The sequence below is a fragment of the Rattus norvegicus genome, chromosome 15 (genome assembly GCF_036323735.1).
Source record: "Rattus norvegicus strain BN/NHsdMcwi chromosome 15, GRCr8, whole genome shotgun sequence".
In the NCBI taxonomy this organism is placed as follows: domain Eukaryota; kingdom Metazoa; phylum Chordata; class Mammalia; order Rodentia; family Muridae; genus Rattus; species Rattus norvegicus.
This window is the reverse complement of record NC_086033.1, coordinates 54,102,204-54,127,720: the sequence shown is the minus strand read 5'-3', so window position 1 is coordinate 54,127,720 and position 25,517 is coordinate 54,102,204. Positions and strand designations below refer to the sequence as shown.

Below are 25,517 nucleotides of genomic sequence, written 5' to 3'. Positions count from 1 at the left end.
GTAAGGCAGGCCTTCACATACCTGTTACTCCTCACATCTCTGCAAGTGGATGTCTAATGGAAACTTTCCCTTTACAGGGGTATGGCTTTAAGCCGAAATATGATGGAGAAGATCTTGCTTACACAGTGAAAAATTTGAGACGAAGTACAAAGTATAAATTTAAGGTAAATTTTTAAAGCCCATTAAGAAAAGTATTCTTTTTATTTTTCTTGTGAAATTAAAACCACTTGCACATTTACATTGTGTATCCTTCCAAACCATTCCTTTGGTCTTAAATTTTAATTCTTTCCTTTAGTGGGTAGTTCTGTTTTACTCTTTAGTGTAATGCAATAATGTTCTTCAAATTAATATATTTATGTTCAAATCCAGACATAACATTCTGTGGACCTGGGTAGTGTGGGTACATATACTAAAATATGAATGTTAAAACATACCCACTGTGATTATTAGCATCATGCCATAGAAAGATTCTTTATATATTGTTAGTCGTAATCCCTCAGAGGAGGTGGTATCTACCAGTTTCTTAACTGCAAAGTCATTCTCTGCCCTTTAGAACCATTGTATTCCATACCAGGATTCCATACCTGTTTTAATGCCCATTACAACCCTTGCCTGGGTCTGTTCCTGTGACTGATAATGCTAAGTGGTGATGCCTTACTTTGTAGTTCAACCTTGGGGCACTAGCTTGCTTGCAGTAGTGACAGATTGAAATTCCTCTATGTAAACTTCTGGAATTTATCTTTCCTCCTATGGCATCACTCTAGGATATATTTTGACTCTTAAATTTGCCCAGTACTTGAACTGTTTAATAATTACAGTTAGTAGAAACAAATCTAAAATTATGGCAAGATGCTGGAAAGTTACCTGGACATGTGAGAGCAGTGCAGAGACCAGAGCAAGTTGGACAGAGCACTGCCTTTGACTAGGTTGTCACAGGTCACAGTTGTTCTTAAAATGCTGGAATTATTAAAACTCTCATAATTACATAGTTCGTGACAAGGCAAAAATGTGGGTATAATTTCTAAAATCAAAATGACACCTAGATTGGATCATTGGATTGTTTTTTTCATTTCTTTGTTAAAAAAATCTATCTCATTTTTTTCCCTGCTTGGAAATAAGTTTTTGTTATCTTGTAGCTTCTGTTGGCTAGGAATCCAGGAACCAGTGGTTCAGATTTAAAGACTACTGAAGTGGAATCATTTGAAGGTGTCGGATTCCAAGTTCACTCACCTGGTTCCTCCCTGAGCCCTCAGCTCTCACCACACAGGCTTTCTCATATTATGCACAGGGCATTTCTGCTGCAATCTGTATGTCAGAAGAAACCATTAGGAATAAATTAAGGCTGTAGATTACAAGCACATTTAGTATGCAGATACACAGTTCTCCAACAGAGAGGACTTGTCAGTTTCAAAGTGTTTAGTCATAGCACTGAACGTGTGTTTTGCTCACAGCTTGGTTCAGTGTGTTATTAGGTAACAAGCATTCTGTCTTCGTGTTCTCTCTACAGGTCATTGCTTATAACTCAGAAGGTAAAAGCAGTCCTAGTGAAGTAGTGGAATTCAGCACCTGCCCTGATAAACCAGGAGTACCTGCGAAGCCTTCGGTTAAAGGGAAGGTACACTCACACGGCTTTAAAATTACTTGGGGTAAGATGTTTTTGTGTTTGATTAAAATAATTTAAAAGCGAACTTTTCTTTAAGACCAACCTTGTGAAACTATCACAGTACCTTTTGCTAGAAATTTACCCTTTCGTCCTTAGACAAGAGGAACAAAATCCATAAGCAACTGGTTCAAAATTCAAATTCCTGTTTCATGGATGTAAATGTCCAGATGGACAAATTATTGTTACATTAGGCCGTGCTCAAACAGTGGCTCCTCCTGTGGATGGTTAGTTGTTGAAGCAACTTGCTATGGGACAAAGGCAGACTCACAGGAGTTGTTTAGAAGAAAGGGATGCTGTGTTTTCTCAGGACAGAGAGCCCAAGCTCAGTAATTTAATCCACCGAGCCAGCATGATGATTTCCTGTTGGCTACTAGTACCAGTGTTTGAATAACATTGTGATGGTGGTGCTTGGGTAAAGTTATTTATTAACTTAGGGCAGTCTGATAAGAAATGTGTCCTCCAGCAAGGATATATCTGTGGAAAACTGTATACTCACAGATACTAACCAGGTTTGACACTAAAAGAACTGGGGGCCCCTGTAAGAGGATAAACAGGGTCAGCTTCATGTGAAAGAGAGAGATTGCTGAACATGGAGCCAGCAGCATCTGAGTCATCTTAACGCTCAAGTCAAACAACAAGAGCAAAGCTTCAACCTTTGCAGAGCATCTGCTTATATCTGAGTTCAGTGGGTGTGCAAACTCAATCCTGCCTTGGAGACGTTTGGAAAAGTCAGCACATTACAAGTACAGATTTCAAATTCCCTTTGAAGCTAAAGTGAATGGAATGTTGTGCAGCCACTGAAATTATTGTAGAGTCAGTTTTATATGGGTAGATTTAGTGGGACAGACTGGTATATTGATTGAAAATTGGTGACAGTAGTATAAACAAAGGATGTGTGAATAGTAATCGTTCAGTGGTTCTTTTTGCCTTGTAACAATCTGCCTTTGTATTCTGTCTTTTGGGGTTTCCATAATACATACCACTTTTGTTTGTGATAGATCCACCAAGAGACAATGGAGGGGCACCCATCAACAAGTATGTGGTGGAGATGGCAGAAGGCTCTAATGGTAAGGAAGCATAGCTGGTAAAGCTGACAGATGTGCTCTGCTGGATGAACCTCTGGTCTTCTGGCTTTACATTGTTTGCTGCCATAAACACATTTGTGCTGTGCTGAGAATTGTCCTTGATTTGGTGATATTAGCGGGTGCGAGTATTTGTGGCAGCTACAATTGTGCCCATCGTGTTATGCTTCAGATCTGGAAATAGAGTGGACCAAATGTCAGCATCTATTACTAAACTCATATTTTCTTTTTTTTCTTATTTTCATGTTTATATTATACAAGCCTAGCATGTCCAGACTGATTTTTTTTAGATACTATATATTTAATGTATTAAGGAGTAGTTTATTAAGTTAGGTTTATACCCACATGTACTAGAGGAAAGTTGGTCTCTAAAGGTTAACTCTAATTAAGGTTTTTATGAACTTTGTGCTTGAGTCACCTGTCCATCAGTTTTTATTCCTATAAGGTATGTTTACTTCAAAGAAAGGTCTTGTAATTATGATTAAATGTGTTACTATACTGACTATATTCTTTGTTACAATATTATTACTGGACTAGTAAACACATTTAATATGCTTAATTAAAAGCAGATTACCAGGGTTGGGGATTTAGCTCAGTGGTAGAACACTTACCTAACAAGCACAAGGCCCTGGGTTCAGTCCTCAGCTCCGGGAATTAAAAAAAAAAGCAAATTACCAATCTAAGTCAAACACTGTACAGAGATATTTCAGTTCAACAAAACCATGCAGATTTGTATCGGAGACCACATGCATAAAGAAAATCTATTTCAGGAAACCCAAGTCAGGCTTGAATTGTTTCTGACAACTTACATAGACACTTAGTAAATGAAGCCTGAGATGCCAGCCCCCTCCATGATACCACAGTGTTACCATTATCTGGTAGCTGATTGCACACAATTCTGCACCTTTCAGGAAGCAAGTGGGATATGATCTACAGTGGCGCCACCAGGGAACATCTTTGTGACCGGCTGACTCCAGGCTGCTACTACCGCCTGCGGGTTTACTGCATTAGTGATGGAGGGCAGAGTGCGGTAATGCTTATGTGTACACGTGTTTGTTTTTTAATTTGGACCACATGGGGCAGGGCCAACATTTCCTGACTTCATTGGTGAAGTCTGTGGACAAATAGGCAAGAGTAATGTTTGTAACACGGTTTTTGTAACCTGGGTGCTATGTTAGAGTTACCAGAATATTCGAACAGGATATTTTACTCGCAGTACATATTTAGGTAAATCTTAGGAAGATATTTGATATCTATATTCAGCAGAAACTGAAATAGTTAGATACTGATTTGCTGCTTTGCAAATTGTGTCTCTGGAGAAACCATAAACTGTTCGAACACAGATACAACATTTTAGTATTTCAGAAAATCTAGCCATTATTTTATGATTCTTAAGAGAAGCAGTAACTGGGGTTTAATCCCAGCACTTGAGAGGTAGAGGATGATGGATCTCTGAGTTCAAGGACCAGCCTGGTACACAGAGCAACAGAGCAAGTTCCAGGACAGCCAGGGCTACAAAACCCTGCCTCAAAAAAAAAAAAAAAAAAAAAGAAAGAAAGAAAGAAAGAAAAAAAAAGGACTCAGTAACTCAGTGACCAATAACTTTATCAGTTGTTTTGATCGTATCCCAATTCTGAGGACAGTTTTAGAGCCTGGTTCAATACTGAGTACATTTGGCATCTTTGGTTGCACTTACTCAATCCCAACATTTTCATTGCTTAGTAATTCAGAGAGGGTGTCTTCATCAGGCTTCCTGACGGCCTATTTGGGCTGGTCACAGTCCTTGAGGGTTTCTACTTTGAATCTGCTTGAGGACAAACAAGAGCATGAGAACACTGGGCAGAGACTGCCCTTTTCCTCATTTTAGGTCATTTCAAACTACAGAAATGTTTTGTGATTTCCACTCCCTGCCAAGATGCTTGCTATAGTCCCTGTCTCTACTTTCTTGTGAGTTTCAGAGAGCATCCTAAAGCATGCCAGGAGCCCTGGCCCAGGCACATACCACAAGCAACCTCAGTAGCCAAGCTCAGTGCAGCAGGGTGAGGCAGATCCCCCTCCCCACAGTTTTGGACAGCATGTGGCGCACCTCTGCTTGCTTATACCTCCTGTTCTTCACTCCTGAGCTGGAATCACGTTCTAGGCACCTGATGTATTTTTAAAGAATTTAACCAAGAATCAGTTATTGGAACATTCATAATAATGTTTTTCAAATGGAAGTTTGCATAATAAAAGCACTGTTGTTAAAAATGACTTTTAAACTTCTTGTTAGGCATGCAAGTATTGTGAAACTAAAGTGTGTGTGCTGCCCAGCAGGACTGTGGTACAGTGTTCCCTTCTATTAATCGAGAAAGGTCCCTGGTGGTAAAGGCATAATTTGATGCTAGAACAGTTTTCTGTGGAAGAGATCTTCCTGAATCCCTAGAACCATCCGGAGAAAAGGAGAATCTCCCCGCATTTAAGAACAACAAACATAACATCTAAAATTCTTTTCAAGTATATCATTGAAGAACGCCTCTACATTACATAGAATGTCTGTCTGAAAAAATGTTGAACAAGTGGTTTGTGTTTAAAAAGAATTAAATATTAAATGTGAACTTTTATATACAACTAGGGCAGGTGATCTTCAAAATAAAATCAAGGCTGGGGCTGCTAGCATTTCATGATAAGATACTTGCTTAGCATTTGTAAGACCCTGGGTTCAAACTCTTGTCACATAAGAAAATAAAGACTTTAAAAATAGGGACCAAAGCAATACTAAATAAAGGTGTCATGTACTAGAGAAACTAACTGGCTGTAGAACTGATATTAGAGGAATAAAAAAATAAATAAGTTAACATTAGGGTTAAAAGACAGTTTAAAAAAAAATAAAAGCCCTATGAGTCTTAACCTTCAAAACCAAAAAGGTAGAAAGCATCTATAGTGTTGGAACAACCTAAGAGGACTGTGGGTCCCTGTGGACAGGATTGGTTTAGCTGCCTATTGTCTTGGATTCGTTGTTTTGTTTTGTTAAAGGACTTATTCCTTTTCCCGTTTGTTTTTTTTAATAGTAGTTATAGCACATGTCTTTTTGTCTATAAAAATATGTTGCAATGATTTAATAAGGCTTGATTCTATTCAGCACTTTATTTCTGTGAATAGTAAAGTATGATTTCACACTGATACAATTTTATATTGTGTTAAAATCCTTTATCAAAGCAATCCAGTTGTTTAGAGCCTTTTGTTTGATTTTTCTGCAGGTCTCTGAATCTTTACTTGTGCAGACTCCAGCTGTGCCTCCTGGCCCATGCCTCCCTCCCAGGTTGCAGGGTAGACCCAAAGCAAAAGAAATACAGTTACGATGGGGTAATTTCCATTTTGCTACTGAATTATAATTAAATTAGAACCAAAATATTCCTCCTGTTAAACCCCTAAATCTATCCCTGCTTAGGACCTCCTCAGGTTGACGGCGGATCACCCATTTCCTGTTATGCAGTAGAAATGACTCCTGCAGATAAAGATGAGCCCAGAGATGTTTACCAAGGCTCTGAAGTGGAGTGTACAGTGAGCAGCCTTCTTCCTGGAAAGACGTACAGCTTCAGACTTCGTGCAGCAAACAGAATAGGGGTGAGGGAACTGCCATCTTATCATCGCGCCTGTCACTGTTTATAAGCTTCTAGTGATAAAGAAGGAACAGTGCCCTATCACTTGCCTTTCTGTCTTTGTACTTTCAGATCTTAGAGTTTATGGCACTTGGAAGGAGTTGTGGCTTCCTTTCAGATGTTTAAAAGCCTGTTTGCCTGCTCACTAAACTGGTTTTATGGAGCATTTACTCCCCACTGAAAACCAGATGGAATTCATGCTTTGCTTCATGAGCACATGCTGATATTTAAGCATTTATGGTTTATATGAGTAATTTAAAAGTGTGCGTGTATATGTTTGTGTATACAGAGGTGGGGGAGATCCATAAAATACATAAAAAGGTGATAGCCCCTCGTTGCAGCTAGTGAGGCTAGGGCTGGAAGAGCGCGGCGTCCACACAGCTGCCGATGCCCTCACTCTCTGCTAGGGCAGATAGGAGCCCTGAGATAAAGCAGTTGCTTGGGTGGGTGGCACATTTTTAAAAACTATTCCAAAATTAATTGTTTTCAAACTTTAAACTCACAGGTCTCTTTACCAATGTTTTAAGACTTGTGCTTAAACTGTGCTTTGTTTTATAATCTGTCTCCAGTTGAACTCCATTTTAATCTGAGTACACTTAAATATTGCGAATGGAATTGTATGGTCTGCAGGCAGTCATAGTCCGTATGCCTTCAGCAACCGCATAGGCTGCAGTTAACTGGTAGCATAGTCGATGTGATGTCTTCCTTTTTATTTACTGGTTTTTACTAGTTTGTCAAGATAACTTTGCACATTTACTTCCTTTATTTCCACTAAACACCCATCTTTGACTTTTTAAGCTAAGATTGGTGCCTGCCATCTCCCATGTTTGTATTTGGTGCCGTCATCCCCCTTCAGATCATTCCTTTATCGCACCTCCCTAATTTACTAGTGCCCATCTCCTTTTACAAAAAGCAGTTCATAAAGAGAATAAGGGAGTGGGAGAGACAAAGTATATTAAATGAAACTTAAAACTCTGCTTCTTTTTCTATAATTGTTAAATCTTTTACTCTTAATGAATGCCTTTAGAATTATGACCAAATTAATTTTGAAGAACTTAATTGCTGGTAAGTCTTTAGATATAGGATTCTGTGCAGTGAACGTTTAAGGATGAAAAAGAAAACTGTGTTCTGTTTTTCTAGTTTGGACCATTTTCAGAAAAATACGATATCACTACAGCCCCTGGGCCACCCGACCAGTGCAGACCCCCTCAAGTGACATGCAGATCTGCAACTTGTGCACAAGTGAATTGGGAGGTACTGTAATTTCTACTTACTTACATAATTTTCCTAAGTAGTGCTTATAAAAAAATAAAAGTAATCTTCGCTTTTGATCCTTTATTTATGTGAAAACTGAGTCCTAGATAAATTCACATGGTAGAAATGAGTTAATTGTTGGAGTAAGATAGATTTGCCTTTTAAGTATTCAGGCTCTGGTTTTTGTTACTTAGTGTGTTTAATCAAAGGTTTTGTTTCTTTACTGAGATTTTAGCAACTGGCGAACTTTGAACAATCAATTGTAAGATTTGATGTATCTTTCTCTCAAATTCATTATCAGTATATTGTGTATTGTAATTGGTCACTGATATCCAATTTCCTTTGAAACTTGTGAAAATATCTGTGTAAGTTAACATTCTGTCGTCAAATTATTTTGAAGTGACTTTATTAAGATACTCTGACTCTGAGGCATATTTTTCTTGTGCTATAAGGCAGAAGACTGTTCAGGTAGTTTTAATGAATGAAAATTGTACACTATTGATTGTGTTGAAATGTTTTAAATCAGACAGTCTCATTTTTAATATGTTAGAGGAAGGAATGATTGTTCCCCAGAGCTGTTGAATTACTTTCAAGACTAAGAAAACTGTATCCTTTTCATAAAGATTCCTTTGAGTAACGGAACTGACATCACTGAGTACCGGCTGGAATGGGGAGGAGTTGAAGGAAGTATGCAGATATGTTACTGTGGACCTGGCCTCAGTTGTGAATTAAAAGGACTTTCACCAGCTACTACCTATTACTGCAGAGTCCAAGTAGGTGACCGGTACCTGGGCACACACACTACTCAGAATCTTCTGTTTAGAGGTCACGGCCACAAGTGTGTCTTTGTTAACTTGCTTTATTCATCTGTAGGCTTTGAGTGTTGTAGGTGCGGGTCCCTTCAGTGAAGTTGTAGCCTGTGTGACGCCACCGTCGGTTCCTGCCATTGTGACTTGTCTTCAGGAAATACGTGATGATGATATAGAATACCCCCATTACTCACCCTCCACCTGCCTTGCAATTAGCTGGGAAGAGCCTTACGACCATGGCTCAGAAATCCTTGCCTATAGCATAGACCTTGGAGACAAGCAGCCCTTGACAGTGGGGAAGGTGACAAGCTATGTCATAAACAGTTTGCAACCAGATACAACATACAGGTACACCTCAAAATCTGTCTGTTTGCCTAAACCAGGAAGCTGTGTAAGTACAATAGCCATAAAGTAAGATTTTTTCTGTATGTGTCGTTTAGAATACGAATTCAAGCCTTGAATAGCCTTGGAGCTGGGCCTTTCAGCCATACTATTAAATTAAAAACTAAGCCCCTTCCTCCTGATCCACCTCGGCTGGAATGTGTTGCCTTTAACCACCAGAACCTTAAGCTTAAATGGGGAGAAGGAACTCCAAAGACGTTAGCAACAGATGCTGTTCAGTACCACCTTCAGATGGAAGATAAGAACGGAAGGTAGGCTTTCTACTTCCTTTTTCATGTGTAGAAGTTGGGGGTTAAGGTATAAAATGTTTATAGTAAATAGTTTGCCAGGCCAGACTGAAGGCTCTCATAAGGGGCCCACTAGGTGGCTCAGTGGGTAGAGACTCCTGCTGCCCTGATTCCCAAGCTGAGTACCTGCGTGACGAAAGGAGAACCAACTCCATCCATTACATGTGTATCACAGGCCACACACACACACACACACACACACACACACACACACACACACACACACACACAAATTAATTAAAATGTAATAAAGTTATTTATCAAAGCTATCTTAAATAATTTAAGTACGTTTTTCAAACTCTCAGAAGGCTCCCTGTGGCTTTCTTGTTTTAATTCCAGTGATGCTCAGGAACTTACGTGAGCTCTTACCTTAGCTATGAAGTAACTCTCTGCAGTTGATTTCCAGCTGCACAATTTATACAAACTGTGATCTGTTCAAGGCTTCTGAGTGAGATTTTAGACAGCACGGCTATGACTTACACTCCTGATGCAAGGACACTTCAGCCCCTCCCTCACCAGCAAGGCCTAGTTGGACTGTGATTTTTGTCCAGTGTCGTTGGCACACTGCCTGTCCCACTTTCATGTTCTTCCACACGTCTGTTGGGCTTCTACATAACACGCACTGACACTGCCCTAGCAGATCCTGTACTTCAGTTAGAGTATATTATTCAGATTATTTTTAACATTGTTTAAATACCAATTTAGAACTGTTTATTTACTCTGCATATACCACATAAACATTGCCTTGTGCATTATATAGCTAGTAATCTTGTAATATTTTAAGATTATAAATAATACTTCTGTACTTTTTACACAATTAGAAGATTGCCCAACTTAAGCATGTAAAATACTAAACAGTTTCTCCAAGGTTTACATTGGCTTTAATAACTTTTCCGAACACTTTAATGGCCATAGTGTGTGTTTCTTAATGTCTGTGCTTTTTTTTTTTACAAATATATATATAATTTTTTATTATTGAATATTTTCTTTATTTACATTTCTAAGTTGTGCTCTTTTCTGGTTTCCCCTCCGGAAACCCACTATCTCATCCTCTCCTCCCCCTGCTTCTATGAGGATGTTCCTACACACACACACCCACTCCCTCACATCTCCCGCCCTGGCATTCCCCTGCACTGGGGCATTGAGCCTTCATAGGACCAAGGGTCTCTCCTTGCTGTGATGCCCTACAAAGCCATCCTCTGCTACATATGCAGCTGGAGCCATGAGTGACTGACTCCACGTGTACTCTTTGATTGGTTGTTTAATCCCTGGCAGCTCTGGGGTGTCTGGTTGGTTGATACTGTTGTTTTTCCTATGGGGTTGCAAACCCCTTCAGGTCCTTAAGTTCTTTCTCTAACTCCTCCATTGGGGACCCCATGCTTAGACCAATGGTTGGCTGTGAGCATTCACCTCTATATTTGTCATGCTCTGGCAAAGCTTCTTAGGAGTCTTCTTGGCATCCTTAGTAGTGCCTCACTCAGGATTATATTTTCTAGTTCCATCCATTTGCCTATGAATTTCATGAAGTCATTGTTTTTAATAGCTGAGTAGTACTCCATTGTGTAAATATACCACATTTTCTGTATCCATTCCTCTGTTGAAGGGCATCTGGACTCTTTCCAGCTTCTGGCTATTATAAATAAGACTGCTATGAACATAGTGGAGCCTGTGTCCTTGTTATATGTTGGAGCATCCTTTAAGTATATGCCGAGGAGTGGTATAGCTGGGTCCTCAGGTAGTACTATGTCCAGTTTTCTAAGGACCCTCCAGACTGATTTCCAGAGTGGTTGTACCACCTTGATATCCTACCAGCAGTGGAAGAGTATTTCTCTTTCTCCACATTGTCACGAGCATCTGCTGTCACCTGAGTTTTTTGATCTTAGCCATTTTGACTGGTGTGAGGTAGAATCTCAGGGTTGTTTTGATTTGCATTTCCCTGATGACTAAGGGTGTTGAACATTTCCTTAAGTGCTTTGTGGCCGTTTGAAATTCCTCAGTTGAGAATTCTTTGTTTGGTTCTGTATCCCATTTTTAATAGGGTTATTTGATTCTCTGCAGTCTAACTTCTTGAGTTCTTTGTATATGTTGAATATTAACCCTCCATCAGATGTAGGTTTGGTAAAGATCTTTTCCCAATCTGTTGGTTGCCGTTTTGTCCTAATGACAGTGTTCTTTGCCTTACAGAAGCTTTGCAGTTTTATGAAGTCCCATTTGTGGATTCTTGATCTTACAGCATAAGCCATTGGTGTTCTGTTCAGGAAATTTACCCCTATGCCCATGTGTTTGAGAATCTTCTCCACTTTCTCTTCTATTAGTTTGAATGTATCTGGTTTTATGTGGAGGTTCTTGATCCACTTGGACTTGAGCTTTGTACAGGGTGATAAGAATGGATCGATTTGCATTCTTCTACATGCTGACCTCCAGTTGAACCAGCACCACTTGTTGAAAATGCTATCTTCTTTCCATTGGATGGTTTTAGCTCCTTTGTCAAAGATCAAGTGACCAGAGGTGTGTGGGTTCATTTCTGGGTCTTCAGTTCTATTCCATTGATCTACCTGCCTGTCTGTGTACCAATATCAGACAGTTTGTTTTTTTGGTTTTTGTTTTTTTTTTTAAATCACTCTTGCTCTGTCATGGATGGTGATTCCCCTAGAAGTTCTTTTATTGTTGAGGATAATTTTCGCTATCGTGGGATTTTTGTTATTCCAAATGAATTTGCAAATTGCTATTTCTATCTCTATAAATAATTGAGTAAGAATTTTGATGGAGATTGCATTGAATCTGTAGATTGCTTTAGGCAAGATGATCATTTTTACTATATTATTCCTGCCAATCCATGAGCATGGGAGATCTTTCCATCTTCTTAGATCTTCTTCAATTTCTTTCTTCAGAGACTTGAAGTTCTTGTCATACAGACCTTTCACTTACTTGGTTAGAGTCACACCCTGAAGTATTTTAGGTTATTTGTGACTATTGTGAAGGGTGTCATTTCCCTAATTTCTTTTTCTCAGTCTGTTTATCCTTTGAGTAGAGGAAGGCTACTGATTTGTTTGAGTCAATTTTATACCCAGCCCCTTGCTGAAGTTGTTTATCAGGCTTAGTAGTTCTCTGGTGGAACTTTTGGGGTCACTTAACTATTCTATCATATCATCTGCAAAAATGATATTTTGACTTCTTTGTATCCCTTTGACCTCCTTTTGTTGTATGAGTGCTCTGGCTAGGACTTCAAGTACTATATTGATAAGTAGGGAGACAGTGGGAAATCATGTCTAGTCCCTGATTTTAGTGGGATTGCTTCAAATTTCCCTTCATTTAGTTTGATGTTGTCTTCTTGTTTGCTGTATATTGCTTTTACTATGTTTAGGTATGGGCCTTAAATATCTGATCTTTCCATGACTTTATCATGATAGGGTGTTGAATTTTGTCAAATGCTTTCTCAGCATCTAATGAGATGATCATGTGGTTTTTTTTTTCTTTGAGTTTGTCTATATAGTGGATTATGTTGATGGATTTCTGTATATTGAACAATCCCTACATCCCTGGGAAGAAGTCTACTTGATCATGATGGATAATCGTTTTGATGTGTTCTTGAATTTGGTTTATGAGAATTTTATTGAGTTGATATTCAGAAGGGAAATTGGTGTGAAGTTCTCTTTCTTTGTTGGGTCCTTGTGTGGTTTGGGTATAAGCATAATTGTCACTTCATAGAACAAATTGAGTAGTGTTGCTTCTGTTTTTATTTTGTGGAATACTTTGAAGAATATTGGTATTAGGTCTTTTTTGAATGTCTGATAGAATTCTGCACTAAACCCACCTGGTCCTGGGCCCTCTGTTGTTGTTGTTGTTGTTGTTGTTGTTGTTGTTGTTGTTGTTGTTGTTGTTGTGAGAATTTAATGACTGCTTCTATTTCTTTGGGGGTTATGGGACTGTTTAAATGGTCTATATGATTCTGATACCTAGAAAATTGTTCATTATGCTTTTGTAGTAGGATCTGATGATTTTTTTGAATTTCCTCAGTTTCTTTTGTTATGTCTCCCTTTTCTTTTCTGATTTTGTTAATTGGATACTGTCTTTGTGCCCTCTGGTTAATCTGGCTAAGGGTTTTATCTTGATTTTCTAAAGAACAAGCTTCTGGTTTGTTGACTCTTTGTATTCTTTTTGTTTCTACTTGATTTCAGCCTTGAGTTTGATCATTTCTTACAGTCTACTCCTTTTGATGTATTTGCTTCTTTTTGTTCTACAGCTTTTAGGTGTGCTGTCAAGCTGCTCATCTATGCTCTTCCAGCTTCTTTATGAAGGCACTCAGATATAAGTTTTCCTCTTAGCACTACTTTCATTGTGTCATAAGTTTGGGTATGTTGTGACTTCATTTTCAGTAAATTCTAAAAAGTCTTTAATTTCTTTCTTGACCAAGTTATCATTGAGTAGAGCATTGTTTAGCTTCCATATGTATGTGGACTTTCTGATGTTTTTAATGTTATTGAAGACCAACCTTAGTCCATGGTGATCTGATAAGATGCATGGGATCATTTCAGTCTCCTTGTATCTGTCAAGGGCTGTTTTGTGACCAATTATATAGTCAGTTTTGGAGAAGGTGCCATGAGGTGCTGAGAAGAAGGTATATTCTTTTGTTTAAGGATGAAGTGTTCTATAAATGTCTATTAAATCTATTTGGTTCATAACTTCTGTTTGGTTTCACTGTGTTTAGTTTAGTTTAGTTTCTGTTTCCATGATCTGTCCATTGATGAGAGTGGGTGTTAAAGTCTCCACTATTATTGTGTGAGGTGTAATGTGTGCTTTGAACTTTCATAAAGTTTCTTTTATGAATCTGGGTGCTCTTGCAGTTGGAGCATACATGTTCAGAATTGAGAGTTCATCTTGGTAGATTTTTTCCTTTGAAAATATGAAGTATCTTCCTTATCTTTTTTGATAACTTTTGGTTGAAAGTCAATTTTATTTGACATTAGAATGGCTGCTCCAGCTGGTTTTGTGGGACCATTTGCTTGGAAAAAATTTTTTCCAACCTTTTACTCTGAGGTAGGGTCAGTCCTTGTCACTGAGATGTGTTTCCTGTATGAAGCAAAATGCTGGGTTCTCTTTACGTATCCAGTCAGTCAGTCTCACCTTTTTATCGGAGAATTGAGTCCATTGATGCTTCCTGTTATTTTTCTTGTTAGAGGTGGTATTATTTTTGTGTGGCTATTTTTTTGGGCTTGTTGAAAGATTAGTTTCTTGCTTTTTTCTAGGGTGGTTCCCTCCTTGTGTTGGAGTTTTATATCAATTATCCTTTGTAGGGCTGGATTTATGGAAAGATATTGTGAAAATTTAGTTTGGTCATAGAATAACATGGTTTCTCCATCTATGTTAATTGAGAGTTTTGCTGGATATAGTAGCCTTGGCTGGCATTTGTCTTCTCTTAGGGTCTGTATGACATCTGCCCAGGATCTTCTGGCTTTCATAGTCTCTAGTGAAAGGGTGGTGTGATTCTGATAGGTCTGCCTTTATATGTTACTTGACCTTTTTCCTTTATTGCTTTTAATATTCTTTGTTTGTTTTGTGCATTTGGTGTTTTGACTATTATGTGACGGGAGGAGTTTCTTTTCTAGTCCAATCTATTTGAAGTTCTGTAGGCTTCTTATGTGTTTATGAGCATCTCTTTCTTTAGGTTAGGAAAGTTTTCTTCTATAATTTTGTTGAAGATATTTACTGACCCTTTAAGTTGGGAGTCTTCACTCTCTTCTATACTGATTATTCTTAGGTTTGGTCTTCTCATTGTGTCCTGGATTTCCTGGATGTTTTGTGTTAGGAGTTTTTTTGCCTTTTGCATTTTCTTTGACTGTTATCTCAATGTTTTCTATGGTATCTTCTGCCCTGAGATTCTCTCTTCTATCTTATTGTTTCTATTTCCATTTTTAAATCCTGGGTAGTTTTGTTCAATTCCTTCTCCTGTTTGGTTGTGTTTTCCTGTAATTCTTTAAGGGATTTTTATGTTTTCTTTGTAAAGGCTTCCACCTGTTTACCTGTGTTCTTCTGCATTTCTTTAAGGGAGTTATTTTATGTCCTTCCTAAATCCTCTATCATCATCAGATGTGATTGTAAGTCCAGATCTTTTCTGGTGTGGTGTGGTATCCAAGACTTTCTGTGGTGGAAGAACTGGGTTCCGCTGATGCCAAGTAGCCTTGGTTTTTGTTGCATATGTTCTTGTGCTTGGCTCTCACCATCTGCTTAATCTCTAATACCACTTGCCCTTGCTGTCTCTGACAAGAGCCTGTCCCTCGTGTGATTCTGTTTGTGTCTAGAACTCCTCAGAGTCCAGCTTTCTCTGAGATCCTGTGATCCTAAGATTCTGGGTGTGTCAGAGCTCCTGGAGGTCAAGCTGCCTCTAGGATCCTGAAATCTGGATGTTACCGAACTCCTGAGTTTCTGTTGTGTCAGAGCTCCTGGGAGTTAAGCTTTCTCAGGGTGTTGCAGGAGTGGGTTGGGAGTCAGAGACCTGGGTCTGCTCTGGGCACAGGTGCAAGCTGGAAGAAACTTGTGCCTCTGGCTGGGCAGGGAAACCCAGGTTCCTGTGGGGGTCCCAGTTATGAAAGATGTTATGGCTTCAACTGTGATCCTGGGTGTGTTAGAGCACCCGGGCGTCTGGCTTCCTCCGGGTGTTGTGGAACTGGGTGCGGAGCCAGTGCCCAAGGTCTGCTCAGGGCACTGGTTCAGACCAGAAGGAAGGATGTCTGTTCTTTTATTTATGGCATAATTATATGTGTTTTTCCCCAGAAGGTTCTTTGCCAGTTGTGTGGTATAATCATTTGTCTTTCTTATGAAGTGTTGTGGGTGAATCGTTCAAAGTCTTCTCACTCTTGAAAGATCATTGCACTCAGGGTGAAGAGCAAGAAGGCTGGCTAGAGACAGTTCTGATGCAGTGCTTGGCTAAAACGCAGGCTAAAGATCCATGTATTTTTAGCAGATAGTGCAAGCACTAGGTGAATTGAGTGTTAAAGTTTTTCTCCAGCTTATAGCTTTTGCATTTGGGATAGTTCAAAAAGGTTTATCAGAAAACATTCCAATTAGTGGACAAGAGATAAAGCTTCTGCTAAACATAAAACACAGGGTTGGGAACTGCTGGTTTACATTCATTTAGCATCTGAGAAGTTGCTAGGGAATGAATGTGGCTAGGAAAAGGAAAATTTAAGACCTTTAATGATCTATAATTAACATATAAGTTTAATAAATTATGCCAACTTGATAGCTTTGATTTCTTTGTCCTTTTTTTTAGATTTAAAAAAGTTTTATTTTATGTATGAATGTTTTACCTGCATGTATGTGTGCAACACATGCATGCTTGGTGCCCTCAGAGGTGAGCAGATGGCGTTAGGTGCCCTGGAACTGGAGTCACACGTGCTTACGAGCACCATGCATGTTGAGAACCATGCATGTGGGCTCCTCTCTGCTCCTCTCCGTTTCTGTGGAGATCCATGTTTGCCATCTGGTGGCATCAGGGGATGACTCGGTCGTTTTCAGCAGTTTTCATCGGTGGTTGTTTCCCACCTCCCTTCCTTTCTTATTTAAAGAAAAAGTAGTTCAGAGGATGAGACACCAGGCTTATTCAGTTACTGTGTTATTAGCGATCTGTTTGCTTCGGGTCATCAACTGTTTCTTATTCCTAATATAGTTTCCAGGCTGTTAGCATTGCCATTAGTCATTCCCTAGTTCCCAACTATTTTTAAAACTGCCCATTAAAAACAATGAGAAACATCCAATTTATAAGTAATATATTAGGGGAAATCTGTATAATTATAAGCATCTACCTAATAGTTTATATTGGTAATTTATTTGAAGTTTTATAGTCTTTCATAGTACTATCTAAATATCTAAGAAAGGTCACTAATGTAGCTAGAATTAATGGCCGTGAATTAAGAATCCCCTTTTGTGTTCAGATAAAAACAAGAGAAATTTAAGAACAAATTATCTCATAGCTCAAGTTCGTGCTGTCGATTATGACTTGGTTAGAAGTAACTCATAAAAGCAGTAACTTTATGTTGTTCTGATGCCTTTAAGAATGTAATCATAAAAAGCGTCAGGCAGAATCAGTACTTAGCAGAAGCCTGAGAAGAAGCTTATAGTGGTTGAACATTGAATTCATGGTAATTTTTGTGTATCAGGTTAGATTGGGAGATCTCCATCTGTGATTCTTGTTGTCTGATGGAAAGCTAAGTTTTGTCTCTGAGTTTTAAGATTTTGGAGCCACTTGGTCCTCAACAGCAATCATTCACTTGTAGTGGGGTTTAAAGCACTTTTCTATGCTGCTATAAAGTTGTTTATTTGCATTTCAGGTTTGTCTCCCTGTACAGAGGGCCTTGTCATACGTACAAAGTACAAAGGCTCAGTGAATCCACGTCCTACAAGTTCTGTATTCAAGCTTGCAATGAAGCTGGGGAAGGTCCTCTGTCCCAAGAGTATGTTTTCACTACTCCAAAATCTGTTCCAGCTGCCTTGAAAGGTAATTTATAGCCTTCTGAAGTTATTTTTCTTTAATAAGGTGCTTTATTTTGATAGATCTATCAATTAGATAGATGAGAGCACAGACAAAGCACATGCTCAGGGCTGCACTGGGTCATTGGAACCGTGTCCTGTGTTGCACTAATACTCAGAAAGGCCTGGTCTCCTTAATCACCTGACGTAAAATACTAAGTTCAATAAGTAAATTGTGTCTAAGTATGTGATTTGCTATTCCGCCTATTGTTACTCAAAGACTAAATATCACAAACTCTGGTCATTTAAATGTTTCAGATTTGGGGAGCCAGGTCCCCAAATGTTTCCTTGCTTGGCTTCACATACAGATGTGTCCTCATGGACCCACACACTATGCACAATTCCTAATTCTAATGTAGATGTGATTTTAAAATGATTCTGGCAAGGATTGAAGTTTGTGTATTCATTCAAAGAGATGAGAATCCATTACACTCTGAGAACTGGTGATAGACTAGACGCTGTGGGGACAGTATTGCGTCCATCAGGCACTGAGAGTCACTTGTTAAGACGACAACCCCAGCTAAGCTGTCTATAACTAGTCTGTATGATGATGATGAGTTGTCCAGGTTAGTGTCCCAGGACCTCATAAGGACTGTTGTTTCTTTAATCTCTTTACATGCCTGTGGCAAAAGTTCGCAAGTTTATAAGTTAGTTTTAGAGATTTGTTGATTCTTTTTCTTTCTAAATCTGTATCTGTGTAATGTGCCAAATGAAATCAAATAGAGCTGACTTAATTATGTTCCTTCCATCCAGCCCCTAAAATAGAGAAAATAAATGATCACATTTGTGAAATTACATGGGAATATTTACAGCCAATGAAGGGTGACCCGGTTATTTATAATCTTCAAGTTATGGTGGGAAAAGATTCAGAATTCAAGCAGGTATGTATCAAGATACCATTTTATATGTACATATTTTTAATCTTTCATTTTTATTTATTTTCAGTTAAAAGACTTGACATTTAGGTTCTAATTAAGAAACATTTGTTCAGAGCATATTACATTCCAGCTATCTTGGAATTCAAAATATTTTGTGAATGCCTGCCCTTGGATAGGTTATTCACTCATTCATTGAGCTGTTGCCAGCAATCAGGACATAGCAGTGAAAAGTACCTACCTTCATAGGGGTTCCAGTGGAATGGAAAGACATACATCAGTATGCACTGTGTGAGGGAGACAGGTGTAAGTGCACTGGAGAAAGGAGAAAACTGAGCTCAAGGACTGGGGAAGACTGTGATTTCTCTAAGGAAGTTCTATGTGAAGCCGAGAAGAGACCCAGAGTCAGCAGAGTGCTTGTTAAATTTGATCAACAATAAAGAGGCCAGTATGAGTGAGGCAAAGAGATCCCTAAGACAAGCTTGATAGAAATGGTAGTTTCTTCTCAATGGCTACTACTGCAAAAAAGAAAGTGCCCATTCTGTCCTAGCCCACTAGCTGACCCTCACAGCAGTCTTGACTGTCTGAGCCTTCTTGAAGTCAACTTGACAGTTCCTGATTCCCCTTCAGCACTCCAGCCCCTACAGACATTGTTTTACCATAGTCCTCTTGAGAAGTGAGCAGTAAAGAAGCCATCATGATGCAGAAGTGATGTGGGAATGATACTGACACCCTGAATCATGCAGTGACTTTTACTCCAAGTGAAAATGAGAAGCCAGGGGAGGATTTTTTTTTTTTAATCAGAATAGTTACATAATCTGACACATTTTGATTACAAGTGTGTGGGACAAAGACAGAAACAGAAAAATCAGTAAGATGGCTTCAGTAATAATAATAATTATATGATAATATTTAGATGAACATATAACAAGATAAAGTTCTAAGGAAATCAATATTTTAAGTTTTATAGTTAATGTGAAGTAAGTGGTCTTTGTATTATTATTATTCAGTATTTGATATAACAGGATAACTATTGTTATTATACGTTGACTCTTACAGTGGCCTTTGGGATAAGAGTTTAGAGGAAGTCACTCTCCTGGCAGGGATATTTCCTGGAGCTTCTGATATATGAGTGACGGAGGAAATCACTATCAGTGTCTCTTAGAAGAGTCTGTGACTAGGGTGGCCTCGGGAAGCATTGCGCTTCATTTGCTTTTTTCCCTTTCTTCCTATCAACCATTGCATATGAGGGCTTACAAAGTGTTTGTTTTTACTTTAATTTTAATGCATGGATTTTTTCCAAATTATATAGAAATACAGTATCTAAAATATCAAAGACTTCAGGAGTTAAATTTGGCATACCATTGTTTTTCTCCATTAAATCATCTGTTAATTGACATGATAATTAGATTTCAATGTAATTTACAGATGAGCAGATTTTATTCCAAGGAAGAAGCAAAATTAATATTAAAGAAAATGTAATTGCCTAACTGCATCTTTACAGAAAATATAGATCTCACATTTTAGTTGGATATGAATTTCAGTAAGTTTGTCGTCACTACATGAAACATTAATGCTAATTCTAATTTAACTTTAAATCTAAATTAGTATCCCTCTAGACTTGTGACTAGAAAGCCCGAAAGACTGGCCTGTTTGGAGCTTTCTTGTTGCTTAGGGGTGCAATAGGCACCTGTTTGAGGAGTGCAGCTTCTTTTTGGGAGTCTATATTTTATTTGTAATTTATTTGATAATCAGCATGTATAGCTACAAGGGAGCGTTGGAAACTGGAGTTAGTATTCTAAGTCACTAAGTTACTTCTGATTTCAGGAAATTTGTTTGGACTCTAGCAAAGTTCAGGATAGGTGCAAGCTCTGACTTATGACTGAGGTCCTAACAGTAGGGAGGCTGAGGTTGCAGGAATCTCATAACTAAGTCTTAGAGGCTGGGAACTGCAAGTAGAAGAGACCAGGTATTGATGGGTCTCTGCTCCCCAGCAGTAGCAATATTAGTATTTTTAAGAAAGGGAATATTATTTTAAATTATTATATTATTATATTATAATTATTTTAAATTATTATGTTATGTTATTACATTATAATTATTATAGCTAACCTGTAAAAATCTGATTAGCCTGTAAACTTTCTGGGATTGGGGGTTCTGTAGCAGCAGGTACCGAGCTCAGAAACAATTTGGTTTCTATTTTATTTCTAGTTCTGGGATGTGAACTCAGGGGTTCAGTAATCTATACAAGTATTCTGACTCTGAATCCCTTCCCAGTTCCTTTAAATTTGTTTTTCTGGTTTTATTTTTGAAACAGGGGTGTTTAGTGGTTGTTTGTTGAGATACGGTTCCTCTTTTTCACCTTGTCTGTGCTGCTACACCGACCTCGCCATCAGGGCTTTACCCAGACCTTGCTGCCCTCACAGCCTGTACTTTATCTAACTCTACTTTCTTTTTTTCATTTTTTATTGGAATTTTATATATTTATATTTCAAAACTTTTTCCAGTTCCCTCCTCCCCCATCCCCCTACCCCCTGCTTCTGTGAGGATGCTCCCACTCCCACTCCCACATCACCACCCTGGTATCCCCTACACTAGGGGAAAGAGCCCTCACGGGACCAAGGGCTTCTCCTCCCATTGATGCCAGACAATGTCATCCTCTGCTACATATGCAGCTGGAGCCATGAGTCCCTCCATGTGTACTCATTGGTTGGTGTTTTAGTCCCTGGAAAGCTCTGGGTGTCTGGTTGGTTGATATTGCTGTTCTTCCTATGCGGTTGCAAACCCCTTCAGCTCTATCTCCTCCATCAGGGTTCCCATGCTCAGTCCAATGGTCAGCTGCAAAAGATCCCATGTCCAAGTGTGACCTTGCTGTCTCTTACCACCCTCCATTACAACCGTGCTAACCCCTGTGTACTGTCTAGACTTTACTAGATGTTATTAGGAAGATTGTTTGGGAAATTTTAGACAAATCAAGTTTCTACTGGCTCTTCTGAGAATCTAAGGAGATAACAAGAGAAGTAAGTGTACAAGGACAGTAGAGCCACCTTCAAAGCAGAGGAACAAAGTCACCAAGGTCTTTAGCTAGCTGGCCCTGGTCTGCCTTTGAAACTAAGAGTGAGGCCAGCTTCTCTTTGAGTGTGAGCTGGGTAGGGAAAGGTTAGGTATCCTGTCCAAAATCAACGTGCTCTTGAGAATTACAGCTATTAGCATTGGTGAGGAGTTTACACAGAAGCAGAGCCAGTAGGACACACACAAACATATATTTGGGCAGGTTGGTTTCCTCAACGGAGATTTGTCAACCAACAGCTTGGGACCCAGGACAGCCAGTCGTCTCTTTACAGCACAGAACCATAGGCTGGAGAACCAGGAGTGCTGGTGATTCTAAGTCCTAGCAGGAGTCCAGAATCAGCAGAAGGGTGTCCCAACCAAGCAGAGATGATGAACTTGCCTTTCTTTGTCATTTCATTCTGATCAAACATTGGATGGTGCCCATCCACACTGGTGAGCATTATGTATTTTATCAGTTCACATCCTGGTCTATTCCAGAACAGTCCCATAGACACACACTGAAGTGGTGGTACACCTCCTCAGCTGGGCAAGTTGCCACGTGTGCTGCGCTGTCAGCAGAGCATGAGCACTGAGACAGTGGCCATTGCCAGCTTGTGGAGTTTAAGAGCAGTGCTCCTCAGTGTACACAAAACCATTGTGAAGTATCCATAAGTCAGACAAGGGTCATATATCACATGACTAGACATACGTTGCTATGGTGGTGTGCTTACATATTGGTCTGATTTTTAAATGTAATCAAGTTATATCCTAAGGAAATATTTAACATTTGGTTTTGGTGGTACTGAGATTAAGCCCCTTTTTGTCTGTATTCCATGCAAAAGTAATGTATTTCCAGAATCACTGTTTTATGCTGATTGAAGTAACACTGTGAGTCACTGCAAAAACAATGAAGAAAATCTTTCTCCCCCCTCACACACACACCACACACCACACACCTGTTCTTCTGTGATAAGAGCTTCAAAGGTAAATGTATACACTTGTCTTCGAAAGTTAAGAACTGTTTGAATCATAGTGTGAGTCCTTGTTAAGTTAAATCTATATGGCTAGCCAAATGAAATCCTAGAAGATAGAAATAGACACAAAGAGGTAAGATATTAATTCTCATTGACCTAGGGCCTCAATTATGTTTCCCATATCTATGATATGTTTATAATATCAAAATAAGGACAAATAGCAATTTCCCAAACTCTTCAGGTCCCTCATATGGCCCTGTAGAAAATCCTCTTGCATTGTATTTGAAATGTCTTTACTAGTTATAGTTAGACTTTACAGAGTTCATACTCTTAAATTTTAATGTGTTTCTCCTTTAAAATGTAGAATGGAAGGAGTAACGTGGTCTTGCTGTCTTTTAATTTAAATCTGTGTGCTGCATGGTCACTCTACCTGCAAATGGATGATTGATTCATAGTGAACACAAAGGGGTATTTTCATTCTCTGTAATCTAAACGTAACAGAGGTCCCAAAAAACTGTAAACCTAGACATTTTCCATCTCACTTATCAGATCTGTAATGTTAGAAGAGATCAATGTGATGTGATTTTTTTTTTCTAAATCTTTGCATTCTAAGCCCTAGCCAGTTCCTCTTAAGGCCTTCAGACTTATTACTGAGTGTCTTCTCTTGGGTGTGTAAACCCATGAGTTGTTTCTAGCAAGATCCTGTTCCCTTCAGTATTGTGTCTGTGGGCCCTGTTCGATGCTGACCTGTCTTGCTCCCAGCCTCTCCCAAGTAGAACAGGGTCTCATCCAGCTCCGTCAGTGTCCAAAGCAGTCACTATTGTCTCTGTCCTTTCATCCCTTTACCAGCTCATATTCAAATCTCACACCTAGGCCAGTTGTATCAGGGCTTCACAGACCTATTTTATAGCAAGAGCCCATCTCTTTTCCAGTTCCTCATGCTGTTTCATGATGAACATTTCTTTTTAAAAATATTTATTTATTTATTATATATGAGTACACTGTAGCTGTCTTCAGACACACCAGAAGAGGGCATCAGATCCCATTACAGATGGTTGTGAGCCACCATGTGGTTGCTGGGATTTGAACTCAGGACCTCTGGAAGAGCAGTCAGTGCTCTTAACCACTGAGCCATCTCTCCAGCCCCATGATGAACATTTCTTAAGCACATTTTATATACTACTAAGGACTCTGAGTTAAGAATACCTGAATTTAGGGCTGGTGTGGTAGCTCATGCCTTTAATTTAGGGCCGGTGTGGTAGCTCATGCCTTTAGTCCCGTGAGTTGCAGGAGGCAGGCAGATGTCTGAGTTCTAGTACAGCCAAGACTACAAAGAGAAATCCCGTCTTAAGAAAGAAAAAGAAACAAACAAAAGACTTAGTACAATTAATGTATTATTTCTTTCTCTACATCTAGTCACTTGTGACCCTCAAGCCATTTGTTGAAGAATTTTCCTCCCTAGCCATAATATCATACTCTTTTGAAGATAAAATGAGAAAGAAAGCTCACAGTAGAAATATTAGTTAATCTGAATTCAAAACCCCCCTGTACTACAGAACAAGATCCTACTTATCTCAGAAATAGGGGGAGAGGGAAGACAAAAATTAAAAATGACTTTATTGTACTCATATAAGATAAAAGTATATTTTAACTAAAATGGTTTTATATATGTATACAGCTTTATATTGAATTCTATAGCTTCCTATTTATGTAAGTTACTCTATCATACCTCAGATATGAATCCTTTCTGTATTTCTACTTGTAACACATTTCCTTATAGTAAAAGTTCCATTTTCCTATCAGCATCTTCATTTTTACTTGAAGTCACTGATTTCACTAATTTGTTAGATGCTAGATTGTGCAGACTTTTTTATTAATAAGATTAGCTCTTACATTGCCTCTTAGAAGCTAGTTTGTTAAAAAGTAGATTTACAACAGAAGTGCAATTAGGACAGGCAGAAAGCCTGACAGAGTGCAAACACACACTGGTGTCTGTTAGTGTGGCCTGTAGCCCACCAGCCCCTGGAAGGAGGCAGCCGAGAAGAGGTTTGACAGACAGAGCCTTGGTTTCTCATTGGCAGAAGGAAAGGCTCATGGGGGAGAATGGTAATGTCTCTGAGCATTTGCTGTCAGCTAGGGACTGTGCTGACTTTTATCAAGCAGGCGTTCTTCAATCTCATAGTTTCCATGTATAGCTATCACTGCCTGTAGTACCTGTGAGGTAAGTGCTCGCTGAACTATGAAGCCACCGTGCAGTGCTTGGGTCACCGGAGTGACCAGCTCTGGTGTATAGCTTGCTTTTTTCTAGGACACACCATGAAAGCTCATGTAGTTCCAGTAGTGTTCATCTCTCTTCTAAGTCATGGCCAAAGAGTTAGTTTTAAGATTCTAGTCTGATTCCAAATGACCAATCTCTTTACAAAGTCTTTCGCAGTGGATACCCATCGACAACTTCTGTTCTGTTTGATTCGACAGGTGTTTAAAACTATAGAACTTCACTAGATAGTCAGATCCTCTAATTATGAAGTGAACAAGAGTATATGGTCTCCTGTCTCATACAGTGAGTTCACAGAGAACAATCACCTTCCCCCCAACCTCTCAAAAAAAAAAAAAAAAAAAGACTTCTTTTTCTTTTGAGTAAACCAGGGAAATGCGTGGGACAGTTGTGTATTTGGTATTTTGTCGCTTAGCACATTCTTAACTCTAACTCACTTACAAACTGTGATGGCTGAACTCACATCTTCACTTTTGCATGTTTTTAAATGTCATTTAAAAGATGACCTTGAGGCTGGGAGATAGTGAAGTGCTTGCCATGCACTTCACTTGAGGTTGAGATCCAGCGTCCATCCACATAACAGCCCTGTGCCTAAGATCCCAGTGCCTAGGAGGTGGACACAGGGGAGTCATCAGGCTAGCCACAGGTTCACAAGAGGCCTCAGAAAACATTAATAAATGA

The 25,517-nt window shown here is 39.0% G+C and overlaps 1 protein-coding gene across 8 annotated transcripts in view; it reads left to right on the top strand.

The window, feature by feature from the left end:
- Positions 1-25,517, top strand: part of Fndc3a (fibronectin type III domain containing 3a) — a 177,454-nt gene that overhangs the window by 149,243 nt on the left and 2,694 nt on the right. For all 8 annotated transcript variants that reach the window (XM_006252298.5, NM_001412039.1, XM_006252297.4 and 5 more), the window contains 12 exons: positions 78-164; positions 1,508-1,646; positions 2,662-2,730; positions 3,657-3,775; positions 5,982-6,087; positions 6,173-6,348; positions 7,524-7,637; positions 8,261-8,410; positions 8,511-8,794; positions 8,887-9,099; positions 17,463-17,629; positions 18,415-18,542. In XM_006252298.5, coding sequence (XP_006252360.1) covers positions 78-164; positions 1,508-1,646; positions 2,662-2,730; positions 3,657-3,775; positions 5,982-6,087; positions 6,173-6,348; positions 7,524-7,637; positions 8,261-8,410; positions 8,511-8,794; positions 8,887-9,099; positions 17,463-17,629; positions 18,415-18,542 — 1,752 coding nt within the window. The remainder of the gene's footprint in view (positions 1-77; positions 165-1,507; positions 1,647-2,661; positions 2,731-3,656; positions 3,776-5,981; positions 6,088-6,172; positions 6,349-7,523; positions 7,638-8,260; positions 8,411-8,510; positions 8,795-8,886; positions 9,100-17,462; positions 17,630-18,414; positions 18,543-25,517) is intronic.